At 32.3% G+C, this 21,836-nt stretch overlaps 1 protein-coding gene across 1 annotated transcript; it reads left to right on the forward strand.

Moving 5' to 3' along the window:
- Positions 1-17,242: 17,242 nt before the first annotated feature.
- On the forward strand, positions 17,243-20,071 carry LOC141633474 (protein FAR1-RELATED SEQUENCE 5-like). Its single transcript, XM_074445935.1, has 2 exons — positions 17,243-19,720; positions 19,928-20,071. Exon 1 carries the CDS (start codon positions 17,557-17,559, stop codon positions 19,708-19,710), a length of 2,154 nt encoding a protein of 717 aa, XP_074302036.1. The 5' UTR covers positions 17,243-17,556; the 3' UTR covers positions 19,711-19,720; positions 19,928-20,071.
- Positions 20,072-21,836: the final 1,765 nt, after the last annotated feature.

The raw sequence follows: 21,836 nt of genomic DNA on the forward strand, positions 1-21,836 counted from the left end.
TGTTACTTATGTCACCCCATTACTTCGTATTTTCCTATGTCAGTCACGCAGCAGTCACATAGCTAACACACCTGTTTCTTCTGTTGCTTTCTTCTCTCTCTTTTTTTTTTTCGACCTGGTATGGGTCGTCTTGATTGTTTCTCAGATTAGTTGTCATTCATTTTTTTTTGAAATTGTCATTTGGAAAGCTTCTAGCTGGGAGCGATAATTATATTAATAACCTGCCGTGGGTTTTCATTTACGTTTCCTTTTCTGTTTTGTTCGCTTCCTTTTTTTTTTTTTAAGACCTCAGAGGGATCGAGACCTTTTTTTTCCTTTTGAGTTACTGGCTTATGTTTCTCTTTTTTTTTTTTAACTGCTGCTTTTTTTTTACACGACCTGAGAGGGGTCTTTTTTTTTCTTTCGTTTTTGTTTTTTTTTTTACAGTCTACTGCTCTGTGCTCTTTGTTCTCCTTCTTTTGTTTTGTCTTATACTGTTGCTGCCCTCTCATTTTTTTTAGTGTCTCACAGACATCTGTTTTCCCCCTTCCTTTTTTCCTCTTTTCGACCTGGTGTGGGTCGTGGTTTTTCGACAACCTGGTGTGGGTTCTGATTAGGCTTCTATTTAGCTTTTTTTTTTTTTTTTAAACTTGAGATTTATACTGTAAAACAAGAGAGTGCTGCTGCTGCTGTTTTCTGTTTGTCTTTTACTGCTGCTGGAAAGTTTTTTTTTTTTTTTCGACCTTGTATGGGCCGTGATTGTGCCAAAAATTTTTCTTATTTTTTTTTGCCTTGGATTCTGAGATTCATATTGTAAAGTGAGTTTTGCCCTCTTTACAGTAACAAGCTCGGCTAATTACCCGAAACTAATACTATAGAAATAAAATACTTTTGTGACCGTATAAGTGTAGTGTACATCCACCGAATTCTTAGATGCTAAACGAGGGTGATAAATGGAATGGAGTAGAAGGGTCTATGGTGTTAGAAGACACTGGAGACCTGTGTGCCTCTCTCACTCACTTAAGTGAATGAAAGGATCGTCCCAAAAGGTATGGAGACAAAGTAACTGCGGATTGACTCGTCTGAGAGATGAAAAAGTGACTACTCTGCAATTTGATTGCAAATTGGACTGGAGCTTCTTTTTTTTTGTCTTTTTTTTTTTGGAACCTTTTTTTTTCTGGAAATTTTTTGTCTCTTTTTTTTTTTGGAACTCTTTTTTTTTCTGGAAATTTTTTGTCTCTTTTTTTTTTGGAACTCTTTTTTTTGTCTTTTGAATTTTTGAGATTTTTGATACGGGATTAAATTGCATCTTTTGCTGGATTTTTTTGTCTTGTGATCTTTTGAGTCTTTTGACATTGGATTTGATTGCAAATTTGACTGTTTGAGTCTTTTGACACTGAAGTGCAACTTTGATTGGAATTTTTTGTTGACTTATTGTGAGAGTTTTTGGTGTGAGTATTTTTCAGCTTGTATTGGTAATTGGACTCACATCTTTAGTTCATTCTAAGGGACTAGTGGTCACCTATAAAATAGCACGGAGTGCGCGCTACCGTGTCTTATTTAGTATGTTTGGACACAAGTGAATTAGAAATCTGGTTTGAATATTTTTGAGCTAGTTTTCAAGCACCGATGGGATTGATGACAATATTTGCTAAAATGGTTGATCATGTGAGTTTTTTTGCTCATCTGATAGTCATCTGAGATATGAAAAATTGACAAATTTGGTAAATAGAGAGTTGTGCTCATTTAAACTAGTAGTCACATGAAGTATGGAAAATTAACGAATCAAGTAGAAAGATGGAATCTCCAAACCTAAAGGTCACCTAGTTAGAGACACGGCGATCAAGGAATTATCACACCACAGAGATGGAAAAGATGGTCTAGTGCACGCCCTCGTTTAGGCTGACTCTAAGAGGTCGACTGATCTACACTAAAAAGATACGACCTAAAGTATTTCAAGTCTATTCTACTAGTTAAGGATAAAAAGTAGAACAAGTGGCTAATAAAAATGACATATGCTCGTTTTTTTTTATTTATATGACTCAAAAAGGACTACAATGGTCCTATCTTAATTGGACACTTATGTAAACTAGTGTTTTTTTTTAGGTAATGTCAGGAACACTCGTATGAGATTTTATGACTATAAGAGTGAATTCTCTTATTCTATTGACATTTTTGTTCTTACTCTTAGTTTTCATTTATATATATGCAAGTGAGAAAGGACTTGGATGGTCCTAACTTAATATAAAATGTCAAATGTATTATATGACATAATTTATAAAGTGTGGTAAAATTGGTGATCAGATCATGATACAAACGTCCGTCCAGAAGGAATTGCCAATCATGTGCTCCCTAATTCTATCGTGTATTGCTCTTTTTGGCAAGAGACCAAAGGGTTACATACGGTGGATAAAGTACTGAAGTCAAAGAATAAGATGCCATGGCCTCTTTAATAATGTTTCAATATACTTTCGGTCTGTCTCAAATAGTCCTTCTTTTCTCTAACTCATTGATGTAGGTAATATGTATGCAAGGGAGTACATAATCATTGATAACTATAACTTGATTTGATTCTACCATTTTATGTGATAGAACCGTCTTTTGAGAGATTAATTTGGAAGTGGAGTTCTACCGTGGATCACAATTGAGTTTTTTTTTTTTTTTTTTTTTTTTTTATGTTTAAAAAAAAAAAAAATTATCATGGAGAATAAAAAAAGGAAAAAAGTAAAAACAAAAACAACAACTGTTTTTTTTTTTTTTAAATAAGACCCCTATTTTTTTAGAAGAAAGTAATAAATTGAGAAAAGAAGACACTGTTTTTTTTTTTTTTTTTTTTTTTAGACCAGGAAAGGAATTTTTTTATTTTATTTTTGAAAATATAAAACCGCAAACTTGAATGCAAATGAGACTAATGATTTTATGCTTATGCATGCATGATTTTATGCTAATGGCCAGCCCAATGCCTAACTAAGTAACTATTTACATTGTTGATCTATTCTACACTACTCTAATGATGCAACGAGACACTAAGTAGTCATAAATTAGACACAACTAATTTTTATACTAAAATTCATATTATACCTTAATAGTTAGTTATTTGTATGTGACTAATTAATGCACAAGCTACTCAGAAACCCAATTGCTCACCTTAATGACTCAAATTTGAATGAAATATTTTGACGCAACTAACAATATTAGGCAAGTTAAAATTTTAACACGATCAGATGGCTCACGGAAAATGACAAATTTTTTGAGATTATAAACAAAAAACAATGTACATACATATTATCCTAGTCAAAGGTTCTACGGGATCTATGGTTTGGTTCATGGGTTGGAAAATTGGGTACTCACAACATTAAAATACCCGAAGGTACCTCTCGCTTTTGTGCTCCCCCAGTCATATGGACCAGACGAGTTGCCAAAACGCGACGTCATGAGGTGGAAAATATGTGTAAGGCCTAGTCGGTCGAATGGACCTTCTAAGTATACAACATACTTACCGAGGGTGAATTAGGGTAGCTTAAGATGACATAATATCAAGCTTTACGGAGAGCCTATGCCTTTTTTGTCTTTTCCATTAAATATTCGAATAATAATACAATTGACAAAACATACAACTCAAGTATGAGATTTAACTTGTATGAAAGACAAAACGGAGTAGCAAATCAATTTAACCTACCTTTAAATAGAAATAATAAAATTTGTCATCAAAAAATTACGGATTGCATGCATAATAGGGGATGGGATCAAAATCAACTCATAATATGAAAATAGTCCCCACTAAAATATGTGCCAACCATAATTACAAACAAAGAAGTACTGATAAGCTGATTGCCATGACAGATGCATACAATTTTGGCGAATTACTATGAAAATCCAGAAAGAATTGATTCATACCTGATTTGCACTAGCTATAAGTCACACTGCTAAATTGTCAACACGTGCGCAAAAACAAAGTTAGTCAAATATATAATATCACAATTAAATTTCAAGTCTTACCCTCTTATAAGTCCCAGTGAGTCGCCACCGTGAGATCCCCGAAAAATCTCCTTTTTGAAATATGAGTAATAAGTGGAGTCGCCGAGGTTTTATAAAAAACATACAAAAATAAGTTAACGGAAAAAAGGCCCCTTTTGATCCCCGGTATGGGGACTGATCCGTCACTCCGGCCTGAACCAAAGATTGCGGATTCGGGGGTAAAGGTACGATCAGGGAAGGTGTTAGGCACCCGGATCGCCCATCAAACTGACGGCCTCTACTATTTATTTATAATATTATATATTTGACGAAAAGTGACAATAAAAATATTAGTTATACAATTTTATACAAGACAAGATGAAACAACTTATTTGATGTCGGTACCCTCAGGCCTATGTGGATGTTGACTATGAATAAAGATCGACTCTGTCGTTAATTATTGGCTCTTATGCGCTTATATAGAAACTGGGACAATTTAATGTGAGGATGGATTTGAAACTGGAATTGAGTATTTGAGACGGATGATTTGAAAGTGTTGAATTTGTGGGATACTGGGATCTGCGTCCGGTATTGTGTCTCACGGCTTTTGTATTTTTCGTCGTCTATTTTTGTCTGTCCGTCCTCCTTGTCTTGAATGGACTAGATGGTATTTATACATATTGGAGATTGTAGTTTCTTCAGATCGTAAATAATAATAAAGTAGAGTCCAAACTCCAACAAGTCCCTCTGCTTCTATGTTTTGTTAGTTGTACACAACTATCCTCCCATATTCTTCTATTTTGACTAGAATTGCTTTTAATATGTCTTTCCCAATTACGCTTAATCTCTTACCTTCAATCCTTGTACATTGTGTCGGCTTCACGTGCGAAGTCTTACACAATTATCTCAAATATCTTTGCCTTTGATCATGTATTGCCGTCTAACTCGAAAAATGGGCTGGGCTTTACAACAATGTTTATGCTATTAACTATGTAGTTAATTTTAGTTTAGCTTTCTTGTAGATAATCGAGCCACTATGATATGTAATAGTCCAATTGTCCTTTTACGTATAACATTGATCCATAATAAGGTGGATAGCCTTAATTGAACCTTATTATTAAGCCCATTTATGAGAATATCGTCTGAAATGGGATAAAAATGGATTAAATGGAAATATGGGTTTTTTTGGTTATTTTGGGTCATTTTGAGTAATTTTGGGAAATAAGCGTAAAGAGCCATAAATTATAACATTGTCAATTTTCATTTAGTCATTTAATTTAAGCCTCATCATCGGGTACCCTTAAGGCTAGGTAGACATTTTGAGGTGTCTACAGCGGGTTCAAAGACGTAAAATAGTTATTTGGGAATTATTTCAAGCAAATATACATTCAACATTAATTAAACGGATTTTAAAAAATTATATAGAAAAAAGTAGAGAATTTAAAATTTCTGATTATTATACCGAAGAAAAAAAAAGGAAGAAGATCAACAAAGAGAAAATGAAGAAAAAAGCAAAGAAAAAACACGAATAGAAATAGCTGAAGCCTGGGATACCATTCCATTTGCTCAAGTAATAAGAGGTTTGATGTTAGTAACCCAATCAATTCTTCAAAAATATATTCGATTACCTGTACTCATAATAGCAAAAATATAGGTCGTCTATTCTTACTCCAACGTCCCGAGTGGTCCGAGGATTTCAAGAGTGGAAGAAAGAAATGCATGTTAAATGTACCTATAATGGTGTTCAGTTATCGAAAAACAGAATTTCCTAAAAACTGGTTAAACGATGGTATTCAGATAAAGATACTATTTCCTTTTTGCCTAAAACCTTGGCATAGATCAATGCTAAGACCTTCTTATCAATATAAAATGAAAAAACAAAATCAAACAGATAAGTTTTGTTTTTTAACAGTTTGGGGAATGGAAACTGAACTTCCCTTCGGTTCCTCCCGAAAACGACCCCATTTTTTTCAACCTATTTTTACCGAACTCGACAAAAAAATTATAAAATTTACAAAGAAATGGGTTCAAGTTTTAAAATTTTTCAAAGCAAAACTAGAATTTTGTCTAACTGTTTCCAAATGAAATTTTTATTAAAAGCCTTCTACTTTTAAAAAAAAAAAAAAAATTAAGGGTAAGTCCAATTCAAGTATTTGGATTGAGAGACGAATCCATTGAAATAAAAAAAGAAAAAGATTCGGCAATCAATAATAATATAGTTCATGAATCATCCATTCAAGACGGATTCATGAATCAGACAAGTTATTCAGATTCAGTATCAGAACAAAAAAAAGGATCTGGCTAATAGAACAAGGACAATAAAAAATAAAATAGAAAAATTTTCAAAAGACAAAATTTTTAAAACTCTAAAATTAATTCGTCAGCCTAACAAAACACATTATGGTACTAAAAATTTTGAATCACCCCAAAATCTCGGTCAGATATTAAAAAGAAAAAAGACTCGATTAATTCGTAAATCAAATTATTTTAAAAAATTTTTTAGGGAAAGGTTATTCGTAGATCTATTTCTATATATTATTAATATTCCCCGAATTAATATAGAATTTTGTCTTGAATCAACAAAGAATTTTAGTGAAAAACGCCTTGACAATAATGAAAAAATTAAAGAAAGGGTTGAGAAAACAAATAAAAAAACAATTCAATTCATAAAATCACTTTTATATTTTGTTAGTCATATTAATAAGAATTCAAAGATTATTTCGGATTTCTCTTTTTTGTCACAAGCATATGTATTTTATAAATTATCACAAGCCGAAGTTATCAACTTATACTTATATAAGTTAAGGTCTATCTTTCAATATCGCGGAACGTTTTTATTTCTAAAAAATGAAATAAAAATTCTTTTGTAACACAAGTAATAACTTCTTCTAAGTTAAAGCCTAAAAAATTTCAAAATTGTGGACGGACTCAATGGAAAAACTGGTTAAAATTAAAAAGTAATTATCAATATGATTTATCTCAGCTAAAATGGTCGCAATTAGGACTACAAAAATGGCGCAATCGAGTCACTGAATATTGTGAGGTTGAAAAGAAAAATTTACAAAAAAACAAAAGGAATTCGGATAAAAAAGACCAATTACTTAATGCTAAAAATAAAAAAATTTCTGAAAACTATTTATTGCTCGATCAAAAAGAAAATTTAAAAAAAAAAGAGAAATATAATATTTTAGCATATAATTTCATTTTTTATGAAGATAAGAAGGATTCATATAGTTATGGCGAACCATTAAAAGTAAATAAAAACCAAGAATTATTTTATACTTATAATTATTACATATCTACAAACAAATTAATTGATATGTGGTGTAGTATCCCTATTACTAATTATTTAGGAATAAATATTATTCCGGATATCGAGAAAAATAAAAATAGAAAATATTTTGATTGGAAAATTATCCATTTTTGTCTTAGAAAAAAAATGGCCATTGAGGCTTGGATCAATATTAGTAGCAGGAGTACTGAAAATACTAAGACTGAAACGAAAAATTATAAAATTGTTGATAAAATTGAAAAGAAAGATCTTTTTTACCGCACAATTTATCAAGAAATAAAAAAATCAAAAAAAAAAATAAATAAAATATCTTTTGATTGGATGGGAATGAATGAAGAATTACTAAGTCATCCTATATCGAATCTATCGAATCTGGAATTTTTGCTTTTCCCAAAATTTTTATTGCTTTATAATGCATATAAAATGAAACCATGGGTTATACCAATAAATTCAATTTTTTCAAATTTTAATGGAATTTATAATTTTAGCGAAAAGAAAAACATCAATAGAACGAAAAAAACAAATCCTTTTACAACATCTAGAATATTAAATGAAATAAAATCTATGGAATTAGAGAATAGGAATCAAGTCGAAAAAGAAGTCATAAGTCAAAGAGATTCCGGCTCCGATGTTCAAAAAAATTATGAGTTTGTTATCTCAAAGCACCAAAAAGATATTCAAGAAAATTATATAGGATCGGATATTAAAGGTCGTAGAAAAAAAAAACAAAACAAGAGTAGTACAGAAGCAGAACTCGATTTCTTCCTTAAAAGATATTTGCTTTTTCAATTGAGATGGGAGGGTTCTTTGAATCAAAAATTGCTCAATAATATCAAAGTCTACTGTCTTTTACTTAGATTGACAAATCCCAGAGAAATTACAATATCCTCGATTGAAAGAAGAGAAATGAATCTGAATATAATGCTGATTCAGCAAGATTTAACTCTTCCACAATTGATAAAAAGGGGGATATTTAGTATTGAACCCATTCGTCTGTCTGTAAAGAGCAACGGACAATTTATTTTGTACCAAACCATAGGTATTTCATTGATTCATAAAAGTAAACACCAAAAAAATAAAAAAAGAAACATCGACAGTATTGATAAGAAAAATCCAGATGAATGGATTCCAAGGTATAAATTTGATTTACTTGTTCCTGAAACTATTTTATCACCTAGGCGTCGTAGAAAATGGAGAATTCTAATGTGTTTGAATTCAAGTAATAATAATGGTATGTATAGGAATGCAGTATCTTATACCAGGAATCATATCCAAAACTGTAGTAAATTTTTTGATGAAAACAAAGATCTTAGGCACGAAAACAATACAGTTAAAGTTATAAACTATAAAGTCTTTCTTTGGCCTAATTATCGACTAGAAGATTTAGCCTGTATGAATCGTTATTGGTTTGATACTAATAATGGCAGTCGTTTTAGTTTATTAAGAATACGTATGTATCCACGATTTAAAATGCATTTATGAAAATTTTATATATTCACTATTATCTACTAGATAAATAGATGCCTACGCGTCTTGGCTTCAATTCTGATATACGATAATAATTTGATGACGTATCAATTCAATTAGATTTATAAAGGAATCACCATAATTGTTTTTAATAAAAAATAAGAAAATGTGTATACCAGTTTAAAAAGCTGGCATTATTATTACTGATTGCTAAAATTTCATATTTAGGAGTAAGGAAGGTTAAGAATTTATGAATAAAAATGCATTTATATCCTCGATTTCACATGAAAAAAAAAGAGGAAAACAGGGGATCTGTTGAATTTCAAGTTTTCTGTTTTACCACTAAGATACGAAGACTTACTTTACATTTGGAATTACATAAAAAAGATTATTCATCTCAGAGAGGTCTACGAAAAATTCTAGGAAAACGTCAACGCCTACTGGTTTATTTATCAAAGAAAAATAGAGTACGTTATAAAGAATTAATCGGTGAATTGAACATTAGAGAGCTAAAAACCCGTTAATTTTAAGAGTTGTTTTGAATTATTTGATTTATTATATCTTGAATTTTGATGAACTTTTTTCAATCCATGTCAAAATGAATTCCGGAAAGAATAATTGGGACAAAACCTATGACTGTACCAACTACAAGAAAAGACCTCATGATAGTTAATATGGGCCCTCACCACCCATCAATGCATGGCGTTCTACGACTTATTGTTACTTTAGACGGCGAAGATGTTATTGACTGTGAACCTATATTGGGTTATTTACACAGAGGGATGGAGAAAATTGCTGAAAACCGAACAATTATACAATATCTTCCTTATGTAACACGTTGGGATTATTTAGCTACTATGTTCACAGAAGCAATAACGGTAAATGGACCCGAGCAATTGGGCAATATTCAAGTACCTAAAAGAGCTAGCTATATCAGAGTTATTATGTTGGAGTTAAGTCGTATAGCTTCTCATTTGTTATGGCTCGGCCCTTTTATGGCAGATATTGGGGCGCAAACCCCCTTTTTCTATATTTTCAGAGAAAGAGAATTAGTATATGATTTATTTGAAGCTGCCACCGGTATGAGAATGATGCATAATTTTTTTCGTATTGGCGGAATAGCTGCCGATCTACCTTATGGGTGGATAGATAAATGTTTAGACTTTTGTGATTATTTTTTAACGGGACTTGCTGAATACCAGCAACTGATTACGCGAAATCCTATTTTTTTAGAACGAGTTGAAGGAGTTGGCTTTATTTCCGAAGAAGAGGCAATAAACTGGGGCTTATCAGGACCAATGCTACGATCTTCCGGAATACAATGGGATCTTCGTAAAGTTGATCATTATGAGTGTTATGATGAATTTGATTGGGACGTCCAATGGCAAAAAGAAGGGGATTCATTAGCTCGGTATTTAGTACGAATAGGTGAAATGGCAGAATCCATCAAAATTATTCAACAAGCTCTAGAAGGAATTCCGGGGGGTCCCTATGAGAATTTGGAAATTCGACGCTTTGATAGGATAAAATATCCTGAATGGAATGATTTTGACTATCGATTCATTAGTAAAAAACCGTCTCCTACTTTTGAATTGTCGAAACAAGAACTTTATGTAAGAGTCGAAGCCCCAAAGGGGGAGTTGGGGATTTTTTTGATAGGGGATCAGAGTGTTTTTCCTTGGAGATGGAAAATTCGCCCACCCGGTTTTATCAATTTGCAAATTCTTCCTCAGGTAGTTAAAAAATGAAATTGGCTGATATTATGACAATATTAGGTAGCATAGATATCATTATGGGAGAAGTTGATCGTTGAAATGATAATTGATACAACAAAAATACAAAATATCAACTCTTTTTACAGATTGGAATCCTTAAAAGAGATTTATGGGACTATATGGATACTTTTCCCTATTTTGATTCTTGTATTGGGAATCACAATAGGCGTACTAGTAACTGTATGGTTAGAAAGAGAAATATCCGCGGGTATCCAACAACGTATTGGACCTGAATATGCGGGTCCTTTGGGAATTCTTCAAGCTTTAGCAGACGGAACAAAACTTATTTTTAAAGAAAACCTTCTTCCATCTAGAGGGGATACACGTTTATTTAGTATCGGACCCTCTATAGCCGTCATATCAATTCTACTAAGTTATTCAGTAATTCCTTTTGGGTATCATCTTGTTCTAGCGGATCTCGGTATTGGTGTTTTTTTATGGATCGCTATTTCAAGTATTGCTCCGATTGGACTTCTTATGTCAGGATATGGATCAAATAATAAATATTCCTTTTTAGGTGGTCTACGGGCTGCTGCTCAATCAATTAGTTATGAAATACCATTAACTCTATGTGTGTTATCAATATCTCTACGTGTGATTCGTTAAGACATACGTCTTTTTAGGCTTCTAAGAAAAAATGTTGAATTTCTACGCAACGTATTAAATGGATCTCCTAATTTTTTATTCACTTATTTTTTTCACTTCTAGGAGTGATAAATTAAACCAGATAGTTAGATGAGTGCAAAAAAAAAAACAGCTTATAAATTTGCCGTAAAAAAATCTCATTTCCTATGTACAGGGGCGAAGCGAAAATAAACATAAGCAGCCAAGACTGTTTATCCCCAAGATAAATTAAAAATTATAACTTGAAGCGGGTTAAAAAATTTTTTATGGAGTTTTTACTATAAATAAAAACAACCATATTATGATATAGATTGAGTAAAAAGAAGTGGATGATTAGGAACACCAAAGTACACAAAGGATTCGTAATAGAGATTATCTAAATTATTCTAAGTTTACATAAACGAAATACTAATTGAGGCTTTAAATTGGTAGAAATTATCAAGCAGTACTCCCAAAAATTCCGATCCAGAGTATGCTCCTATCCACCCATTAAGTAAATAACTATCAGGAACGAAGTAATCCTTTAACTTTTTTAAGCCTAAATAAAAGAAAAAAAAAAAGAATACAAGAAATAAAAAATAGACGAAAAATTTTTAACAAACAAACTATTTTTTTAGATATACATTCCATATTCATGGAAATGTCATTTTTATTATGGCATAAATCATGAATGAATGTTTAAATCTTTTTAAAAAATGAGGTTAAATTTTTATTTTTATTCATATTAAAAGAGTATCTTATTCAAGAATTAAGTTATTACTCAAAAAGTATTGCGGCAGTCAAAGGATGAGATCTATTCTGAAGCACTTTTCTATTATCGCAGACAGAATTCCATTGGTTTAATTCCGGAGCTTTCGGTTTATTTTTACTTTATCTATCCTACAACGATATCCGTAAAGAATATCGAATCAATCCTTAGATTTATTTATGGCTCTCGAGGAGCCGTATGAGGTGAAAATCTCATGTACGGTTCTGTAATAGCGATGACAAGAGTGATCTTATCGTCGACTATGATTATCTAACAGTTCAAGTACAGTTGACATAGTTGAGGCGCAGTCAAAATATGGTATTTTAGGATGGAATTTGTGGCGGCAACCTATAGGATTTATTGTTTTTATAATTTCTTCTCTAGCAGAATGCGAGAGATTACCTTTTGATTTACCAGAAGCCGAAGAAGAATTAGTAGCAGGTTATCAAACCGAATATTCTGGTATTAAATTTGGTTTATTTTATGTTGCTTCCTATCTAAATCTACTAATCTCCTCATTATTTGTAACAGTTCTTTACTTGGGTGGTTGGGATTTTTCTATTCCAAATATATTCATTCCTGAGTTTTTTGAAATACATAAAACGGAAGGAGTCTTTGGAACGACATTTAGTATTTTTATTACATTAATGAAAACGTTTTTGTTCTTGTTCATTCCTATCGCAACAAGATGGACTTTACCTAGACTGAGAATGGACCAATTATTAAATCTTGGATGGAAATTTCTTTTACCTATTTCTTTGGGTAATCTATTATTAACAACTTCTTCCCAACTTCTTTCATTATAAAAAAACGATAATATTTGATACTCACTAGAATTATTATTTGTCTAAAACAAGAGAAAGAAACAAAATCTTATTTTTTATTTTGATATTTACTATATGTTCCCTATGGTAACCGGGTTCATCAATTATGGTCAACAAACAGTACGAGCGGCAAGGTATATAGGTCAAGGTTTTATGATTACCTTATCTCATGCCAATCGTTTACCTGTAACTATTCAATATCCTTATGAAAAATTGATAACCTCAGAGCGGTTTCGTGGTCGAATACACTTTGAGTTTGATAAATGTATTGCTTGTGAAGTATGTGTTCGTGTATGTCCGATAGATTTACCTGTTGTTGATTGGAAATTAGAAAAAGATATTCGAAAAAAACGATTGCTTAATTACAGCATTGATTTCGGAATCTGTATATTTTGTGGTAATTGTGTTGAGTATTGTCCAACAAATTGTTTATCAATGACTGAAGAATATGAGCTTTCTACTTATGATCGTCATGAATTAAATTATAATCAAATTGCTCTGGGTCGTTTACCAATACCAATAACTGATGATTACACAATTCGAACTTTTTTGAATTCACCTCAAACAAAATAAAAATCTAGGGATTAAAAAATAATTATTAAATAACTCCATTTTTAACGCTACTTTATTTTATTTTAAAATACTAAATTAAATATAAATAGTGAATTTAAATTCAAAAAGCTTTTTTTCTTGGTCAATAATTAAAAAATCTAATGAGTCGCTATTCTATTGATTGGTGAAAATAAAAGTTTGTATTAAAAATATGATTACTGTAATAGTTTTAAATAGTTGTTATTTTGAATCTTTATTCCTGTTTAATTCAATAAGATCATGAAACATTCTGATTTTTTATCTCTTATTTTTTATATAATGGATTTACCTGGACCAATACATGATTTTCTTTTAGTCTTTCTGGGAATAGGTCTTATATTAGGGGGTCTAGGAGTAGTATTATTTAACAATACAATTTTTTCTGCCTTTTCATTGGGGTTGGTTCTTGTTTGTATATCTTTATTTTATATTCTCGCCAATTCGCAGTTTGTAGCTTCTGCACAACTCCTTATTTATGTGGGAGCTATAAATGTTTTAATAATATTTGCTGTAATGTTTATGAATGGGCCAGAATATGACACAAATTTACGTCTGTGGACTGTTGGGGATAACATTACTTCGTTGATTTGTACAAGTCTTTTTTTCATTAATTATTATTACTCTAAATACCTCATGGTATGGTATTATTTGGACTACAAAATCAAACCAGATTCTAGAACAAGATTTGATAACTACTAGTCAACAAATCGGAATTCATTTATCAACAGATTTTTTTCTTCCCTTTGAACTCATTTCAATAATTCTTTTAGTTGCTTTAATAGGCGCAATTGCTATCGCGCGTCAATAATTCGTTTTTAAAACTAGCAATAAAAAAGAGTATTTTATCATATCCATCATATACATTTACATTAAATTCTATTCGGATTCGTTTATAAACTTTTAGTTTGATTTCTTATTACCAACATCTTTTTTTGCTTTAAATTTTGTCAATTTTATTTGAACTTATGGTATTCTAGTCAATCAAATGGGTTTAATTGTTGTTCAGATTGAAATGCATTAAATCTAAATTTATATTGATAAGGAGTTGATCAATGATGCTCGAACATGTACTTGTTTTGAGTGCTTATTTATTTTCTATCGGAATCTATGGATTAGTCACGAGTCGAAATTTAGTTCGGGCTCTGATGTGTCTTGAACTTATATTGAATTCAGTTAATCTAAATTTTGTAACATTTTCTGATTTTTTTGATAGCCGCCAATTAAAAGGAAATATTTTCTCAATTTTTGTTATAGCTATTGCAGCCGCTGAAGCAGCAATTGGGCTTGCTATTGTTTCTTCAATTTATCGTAACAGAAAATCAACTCGTATCAATCAATCGAATTTATTGAATAAATAGTCTTTTTTTATTCTCTATATTATTTATTCTAAATATTATTATTATATTCTATATAAATATAAATTTTAATTTGAAGTTCCATTTAAATTATTAAGTATCGAACTTTAAGGTAAAAAATAAATTTCAAATGTAAGAAGTCAAAGTATTTTGGACCCGTTTTCTATTTATTTTTTAGTAAGTCGCCAATCCAAGCCAGAAGTAAATATCTTCAAAAAATTCTGGTAAATCGTTGATTCGTCTGGTATTTTAATATGTACTTCATTTACTTTACTATAACTAGATCGAAAATTAAACTTAATGAAATTAAAAAAATTAAATATCCTATGTCACATTCAGTAAAGATTTATGATACATGTATAGGGTGTACTCAATGTGTTCGAGCTTGCCCCACAGATGTATTAGAAATGATACCTTGGGACGGATGTAAGGCTAAACAAATAGCTTCTGCCCCAAGAACTGAGGACTGTGTTGGTTGTAAGAGATGCGAATCCGCTTGTCCAACAGATTTTTTAAGTGTTCGGGTTTATTTATGGCATGAAACAACGCGGAGTATGGGTCTAGCTTATTGATACGTCCCAGAAAATTGCATTTGAATCCATTTATTCAATTTGGATTTTTTACTGAAAAAAACCCGCACCCGAAAAGAAATTTCTTTTCGGGTGCGGGTTTTTTTGGCCCAAGTGTATCTTGTCTTTACCACGAATTCTTTTCCTTGGTTAACAACAATTGTCGTTTTACCCATATTTGCAGGTTCTTTAATGTTAATTCTCCCTCATAGAGGAAATAAGGCAACTCGGTGGTATACAATAGGCATATCTACTCTAGAGCTACTTCTAACAACCTATGCGTTTTGTTATCATTTCCAACCAGACGACCCATTAATCCAACTGGCCGAAGATTATAAATGGATCAACTTTTTTGATTTCCACTGGAAATTAGGAATAGATGGACTTTCGATAGGACCCGTTTTACTGACGGGATTCATCACTACTTTAGCTACTTTAGCGGCTTTTCCAGTTACTCGGGATTCCCGATTATTCCACTTTCTGATGTTAGCAATGTACAGTGGTCAAATGGGCTCATTTTCATCTCGAGATCTTTTACTTTTTTTCATAATGTGGGAATTAGAATTAATTCCTGTTTATCTACTTTTATCCATGTGGGGAGGAAAGAAACGTCTCTATTCAGCTACTAAATTTATTTTGTATACGGCCGGGGGTTCCATTTTTCTATTAATGGGAGTTTTGGGTGTTGGTTTATATGGTTCTATTGAACCTACCTTAAATTGGGAAACATTAGTTAATCAATCGTATCCCTTGGCATTAGAAATAATATTCTATATTGGATTTTTTATTGCTTTTGCTGTAAAATTACCAATTATACCTTTACATACATGGTTACCAGATACCCATGGGGAAGCTCATTACAGTACTTGTATGCTTCTAGCGGGAATCTTATTAAAAATGGGAGCGTATGGGTTGGTTCGGATCAATATGGAATTATTACCTCATGCTCATTCGATATTTTCGCCTTGGTTGATAATAATAGGCACAGTGCAAATAATCTATGCAGCTTTAACATCTCCTGGACAACGCAATTTAAAAAAAAGAATAGCCTATTCCTCTGTATCTCACATGGGTTTTATAATTATAGGAATTAGTTCCATAACTGAAACGGGACTTAACGGAGCCATTTTACAAATAATTTCTCATGGATTTATTGGTGCTGCACTTTTTTTCTTAGCGGGAACTAGTTACGATCGAACACGTCTTGTTTATCTCGACGAAATGGGCGGAATAGCTATTCCAATGCCCAAAATTTTTACACTATTCAGTAGTTTTTCCATGGCATCCCTTGCATTACCGGGCATGAGTGGTTTCATTGCCGAATTAATAGTCTTTTTTGGAATAATTACAAGCCAAAAATTATTTTTAATGCCAAAGATACTAATTTCTTTTGGAATGACAATTGGAATGATATTAACTCCTATTTATTCATTATCTATGTTACGTCAAATGTTTTATGGATATAAGTTATTTAATATTATAAACTCTTATTTTTTTGATTCTGGTCCACGAGAATTTTTTGTTTCGACGTCTATCTTTCTACCTGTACTAGGTGTTGGCGTTTACCCGGATTTCGTTCTTTCATTATCCGCTGAGAAGGTAGAAGCTATTTTATCAAACTTTTTTCTAGATAAGTTTCATTTAATGAAATGAAAAAGTAGTCGTTTTTCTCTTTCTATTTGTATACTTCTAATAAGAACGACTGAATTGGAATTATAATTCGGGCATTTTAGACATTTGTGAGAACCATTAAGATGGTTCTCACCTGTTTATAAGTTGATAAGAAACACCTTGGCCTATGTTTTGTTTGTATTCATAAAGTCTTTTCTTCAATTAAATTAAATTTAGAATGAACCATAACTATGTAGCCCTATTCCTAAGAGATTGACTCCAAAATAGCATATCCAAATTATAAGAAAGCCTATAAAAGCTACAATTGCAGAATTTTCGCCCTGAAAATTTTTATTTGTTCTAATATGTAAATAAATTGCAAATACAGTCCAAGTAATAAATGCCCAAGTTTCCTTTGGGTCCCAATTCCAATATGAGCCCCACGCCTCATTTGCCCAGAAATTTTTTGCTGCAGCCGTAGCACCAACTCATTCAATATATGTGGTGCAACCAACCAATTAAAGTCTTCTAAACTTACAACTCAGCAACAAACATGATAAGATAATAACTGCATCCCAAATGAAACGGAGTTAACCTACTGTAAATATACTAGCAAATGAATAGACTAAAATACCCTCAAATAAACCTCCAACAACATTTCCCACGTAAACACGTTTCTCTGCAATCTCGCGCTCCTTCCCTCAGTAGAATTTTCATTTTCTTCCTTTTCTTCCTATTCTCTCCCAGGCAAAACAAATCACAAAATGACTTCAGTACCTAATGAAGGAGTTGAAACATCCCCTCATCAAAACGAAAATGTCGATTTATTTCATGAAGAATCACCCATACTTGTACATCGAGAAGTGCAGATGAATGAAATTAAGATCGGTACTTCATTTACTAATGAAGATGATGCATATGACTATTACAATAGATATGCTATCTCAAGGGGTTTTAGCATTCGAAAGGACGTTATTCGTCGGAACAAGAATGGAAAAATCATTAGTCGGACATTTGTTTGTTCAAAAGAAGGGGAGTCGGAAGCCCAATCTGAGAATCGTCTGAAAGTTCGTACGGGGTGTAAAGCATTTGTTCGTATAAAAGAAAATGAAGGTGTTTGGATACTTACAAATTATTATGATGAACATAATCATGAGATGGCGGACGACAGTGAAAAACATTTGTTGAGGTCTGGTCGAAATATAAGTAAGGCGAATGAAAAAGTTATTTCATCAATGGTTGCAGCTGGTTTCGGGGCTACCCAAACCTTTGCATATCTGGCAGATGAGCATGGCGGAGAAGAGAAGGTCCAATTCACCCTAGAGGATCTTAATAATCATATCCAGACAAAGAGAACAATTCACTTAGAAGCAGGAGATGCTCAAAGCCTTGTTAACCAGTTTAAGCAACAACATAAAAATGACCCTATGTTCTCTTACAGTGTCCAGTTAGACTCAGAATGTCATATGAGCAACTTTTTTTGGAGAGATGGTAAGTCATTAATAGATTATGAGTGTTTTGGAAATGTAGTTATTTTTGATTGTGCCCACCGTACAAATAAATACGGTATGATATGTGCTCCATTTACGGGAATCAACCATCACAAAAAGAACGTAGTATTTGGTTGTGCTTTCTTGATTGATGAAACAATTCCAACATTTGTCTGGCTTTTTAAGACTTTCTTGGAAGAAATGGGCAATAGACATCCTGTTACCATATTTACTGATCAGGCTCAAGCAATGGCAAATGCTATTAAACAGGTATTTCCTAATACTAAACATAGATTATGTATGTGGCATTTATCTGAAAATGCAGGAAAACATCTTAGTCATCATCTAGCTAATCCGGGATTCAAGGAAAGTTTTAGAAAATGTGTTTATGGTTGCAACTCAGAGATGGAGTTTGAAACATATTGGGCAAAAATGATAGCTGATTATAATCTTACTGGTCATAAATGGCTATCAGATTTGTATGACCTTCGGCAAAAGTGGTGCCCAGCCTTTAGCCTAGATATTTTTTCAGCTGCGGTTAGATCCACCCAACGGAGTGAAAGTACAAATAGTGTCTTCCGCAAAATTTCTTGCAAAACCATGACATTATCTCGGATTGTTTACCATATACAAAAAGTGGCTGAAAGATGGCGTTCTAAAGAACGGAAGTTAGACTTTCGTGGTAAGCAGGGAGTGCCATTACATGCTGCTAGAAATAGTGGAATTTTACGTCAAGCCGCTCAGATTTATACAGTAAAAATTTTCACTGAATTTCGAAAGGAGTTTTATGACACTTTGCATCTAGTACTAGAGGGGGTTACAAACAATGAGGTTGAACATGTGTACATCCTACGACAAGAGACACAAATATCACAATTCTATGTACATTTCAATCCTGTATGTTATTCAGTCGCGTGCTCTTGTAAGAAGTTTGAATCCATGGGGTTATTGTGTTGTCATGCCTTGAAAGTACTTAATTTGAATGGCGTGAGTTCTATGCCGTCTTGTTATATGCTGAAACGATGGACCAAGGATGTAAAGAAAGGGGAAAGGGTAGTGGAAAATACAGACTTAAGTCAAAACTCTTGTAGCTTTTCGGCTACGTTAGCACGATCTGAACTCATGCTCAAAGCGTACAAGTCCATCGATAATAGTGTGTTAGACTCAATGGGTTTCAACATTGCAAAGAAACACCTAGCTACTTGGGCAAAAGAGATTGAAAATCATGTTGTGACCATGAATTTGACATGTGAACATACTTCTTCAGAATCAGAAAAGGATTCAGAAGTAGAGGTAGATATAAGTAATTCCGTACATATTACAAAGATTAAGAATCCTGCTAAGAGGAGGCCAAAAGGTGAGTCTAATGCTAGATTAAAGGGAGCATTGGAAAGGAAGAAGAAACGTACACCACCTGAGAAGTATTAATGCGACTAAGGTTAGCATTTTTGCTTGACAATTTTTGTGTCGTTTACTTGTTTTTAAAGTTCATCTTGTAGTAAATTTTGTTTAATTATTTTGTATTGTTTACTATTGTATCTGTCTTATTTTTTTCATTAATGATCTCAAGTTTACAACTTGCTCCATTAGATGCCACATTTTAATGTCTTATTACTTACAAGGATGATGATTTTTGTTGTTTCAGATTTTCAGGTATTGCAAATATGCGTCTCAATCATGAAATTGGAAAGGCCGAGTCAATCTGCGTAGTTTATTTTTTAGTTATTTTTGCTCAGTCGACTATTGTAAGCCAAGATACTGGTTTTTCTGTTTTTGCAATTTTGGGTGTATTTTACGACTTTTATTTGAAGACGACAATGAGTTTCATCTTGCTGCTATGGTGTACAGTTCGTTTCATTTGTTTCCTTCTTCATTACTTTGAAAACTACACAGGTGTGGGGAAATAGCGTTTGCGTGTATTAAGTCTTAAACTTCATATTGCAGTATAATTACGACGGTTTATATAAGTTGAGTGATGCATAGTACATTTATAATTCACTAACGTAGCTCTTCATCATTAAAAGTTGTCGTTGTCGTTTGAATCAAAGTGATACAACGATCTTAAAAGAGACTTACTATAGCATCTCCGTAAACCGAGTATAACAACCTACAAGCAAAATCCAGAGTGTATGCTGTAAAATTGAAGGGAAACAGAAAGTTATGCAGAAAGCTAGCCAAGCACAAGGCCACAAGGGCTCTTATGATTGTTTCACACATGCTTTGCTCATACATGAGAATATGCCCACCATCAAGAATTTCATGGTACTTAATCCACTCGAAGTTTTTCCGAAATAAAACGATTCACTATCGACGGAATTATGTTGTCCGCAAATAATTTTTATAAAACAATCGCAGGAGGAATTAAGTAACCACCATTCCTATACTATATCTTTTCACCTTGCCATTAGCATTAATAATTTATTGCTTAGTTAAATAGACAAAAACAAAGGCTTTCACTAATTTTATCAGATAGTCATTTTGTTAAAAAAAATATTTGCAGAAATTATGATTTAATTTCAATGTTTAATGAAGATCCAATACAAGAAGAAAGAGAAGTAACATGGTGTTGTGAATCAAATTTGATTGACTTGATCTTATTTGAATGATGTTGGAAAAACGAGTACATGAACTGGAAAAAGAAGTAATTCAAAGAAACCTGCATCTTATTTGAATATTAAACGGGAATCAGTTAACGCCGTTTATTTGGGGCTGTAGTTAGTATCTTCTCATAATTGCTGAGGTGTAAGTTTAGATGACTTTAATTGGTTGGTTGCACCACATGTATTAAGTGAGTTGGTACTACCGCTGCAGCAAAAATTTTCTGTCATTTGCCCATACTGCTCCTGAAAGAATACCTATGGTTAAAAGGATAAATCCTAAACTAATAACACGATAACTCCAATGATCCAGTTGGTCAATCAATTGAGATCTATAATAATTTTTAACAGAAAAAAATAAACGCTTTCTAAAATATTGTCTTTTTCGTTCATGTGTGGAATTTCACTAAATAAAAGGGACTCGATTAATAAATGTTTTCTTTTAGCAAAAAGGGTTATTATAGCTTTTTGAAATAGAATGATTAGAAGTGCTACTGATAACAATGATCCGCATAAAAGAGCGGCATAACCTAGTACCATCATACTTACGTGCATCATTAACCAATGGGATTGAAGAGCGGGTACTAATATTGAAGATTGGTGCATTTCCGTTAAAAGGCTTGAAGTAGCAAACCCTTGGGTAAAAATAGCACTTGGTGCAGTTATTGCACTTAAATTATTTTTTTGGTTTTTAAAATATGGAATCATATGAATAATGTAAAAACTCCAGGAAAGGAAGATTAATGATTCATATAGATCACTTAATGGGAAATGTTTCCAATAAACCCAACGCGTAATTAATAATCCCGTTAGGGATAAAAAAAGTAACTATCATGCCTTTTTCTAATGAATTATATAGCCGTACTTTTTCATTGACTACTAAAGTTATCAAATGGAGTGTAATTACAACGGAAACCGTTGAAAACGAAATATGACAGTAATATCCTCTTGTGCATA

Source organism: Silene latifolia, chromosome Y (assembly GCF_048544455.1).
Source record: "Silene latifolia isolate original U9 population chromosome Y, ASM4854445v1, whole genome shotgun sequence".
In the NCBI taxonomy this organism is placed as follows: domain Eukaryota; kingdom Viridiplantae; phylum Streptophyta; class Magnoliopsida; order Caryophyllales; family Caryophyllaceae; genus Silene; species Silene latifolia.

Excerpts from the sequence above, each read along its gene's own strand:
- LOC141633474 (XM_074445935.1), top strand. The coding sequence starts at position 17,557 with ATGACTTCAGTACCTAATGAAGGAGTTGAAACATCCCCTCATCAAAAC.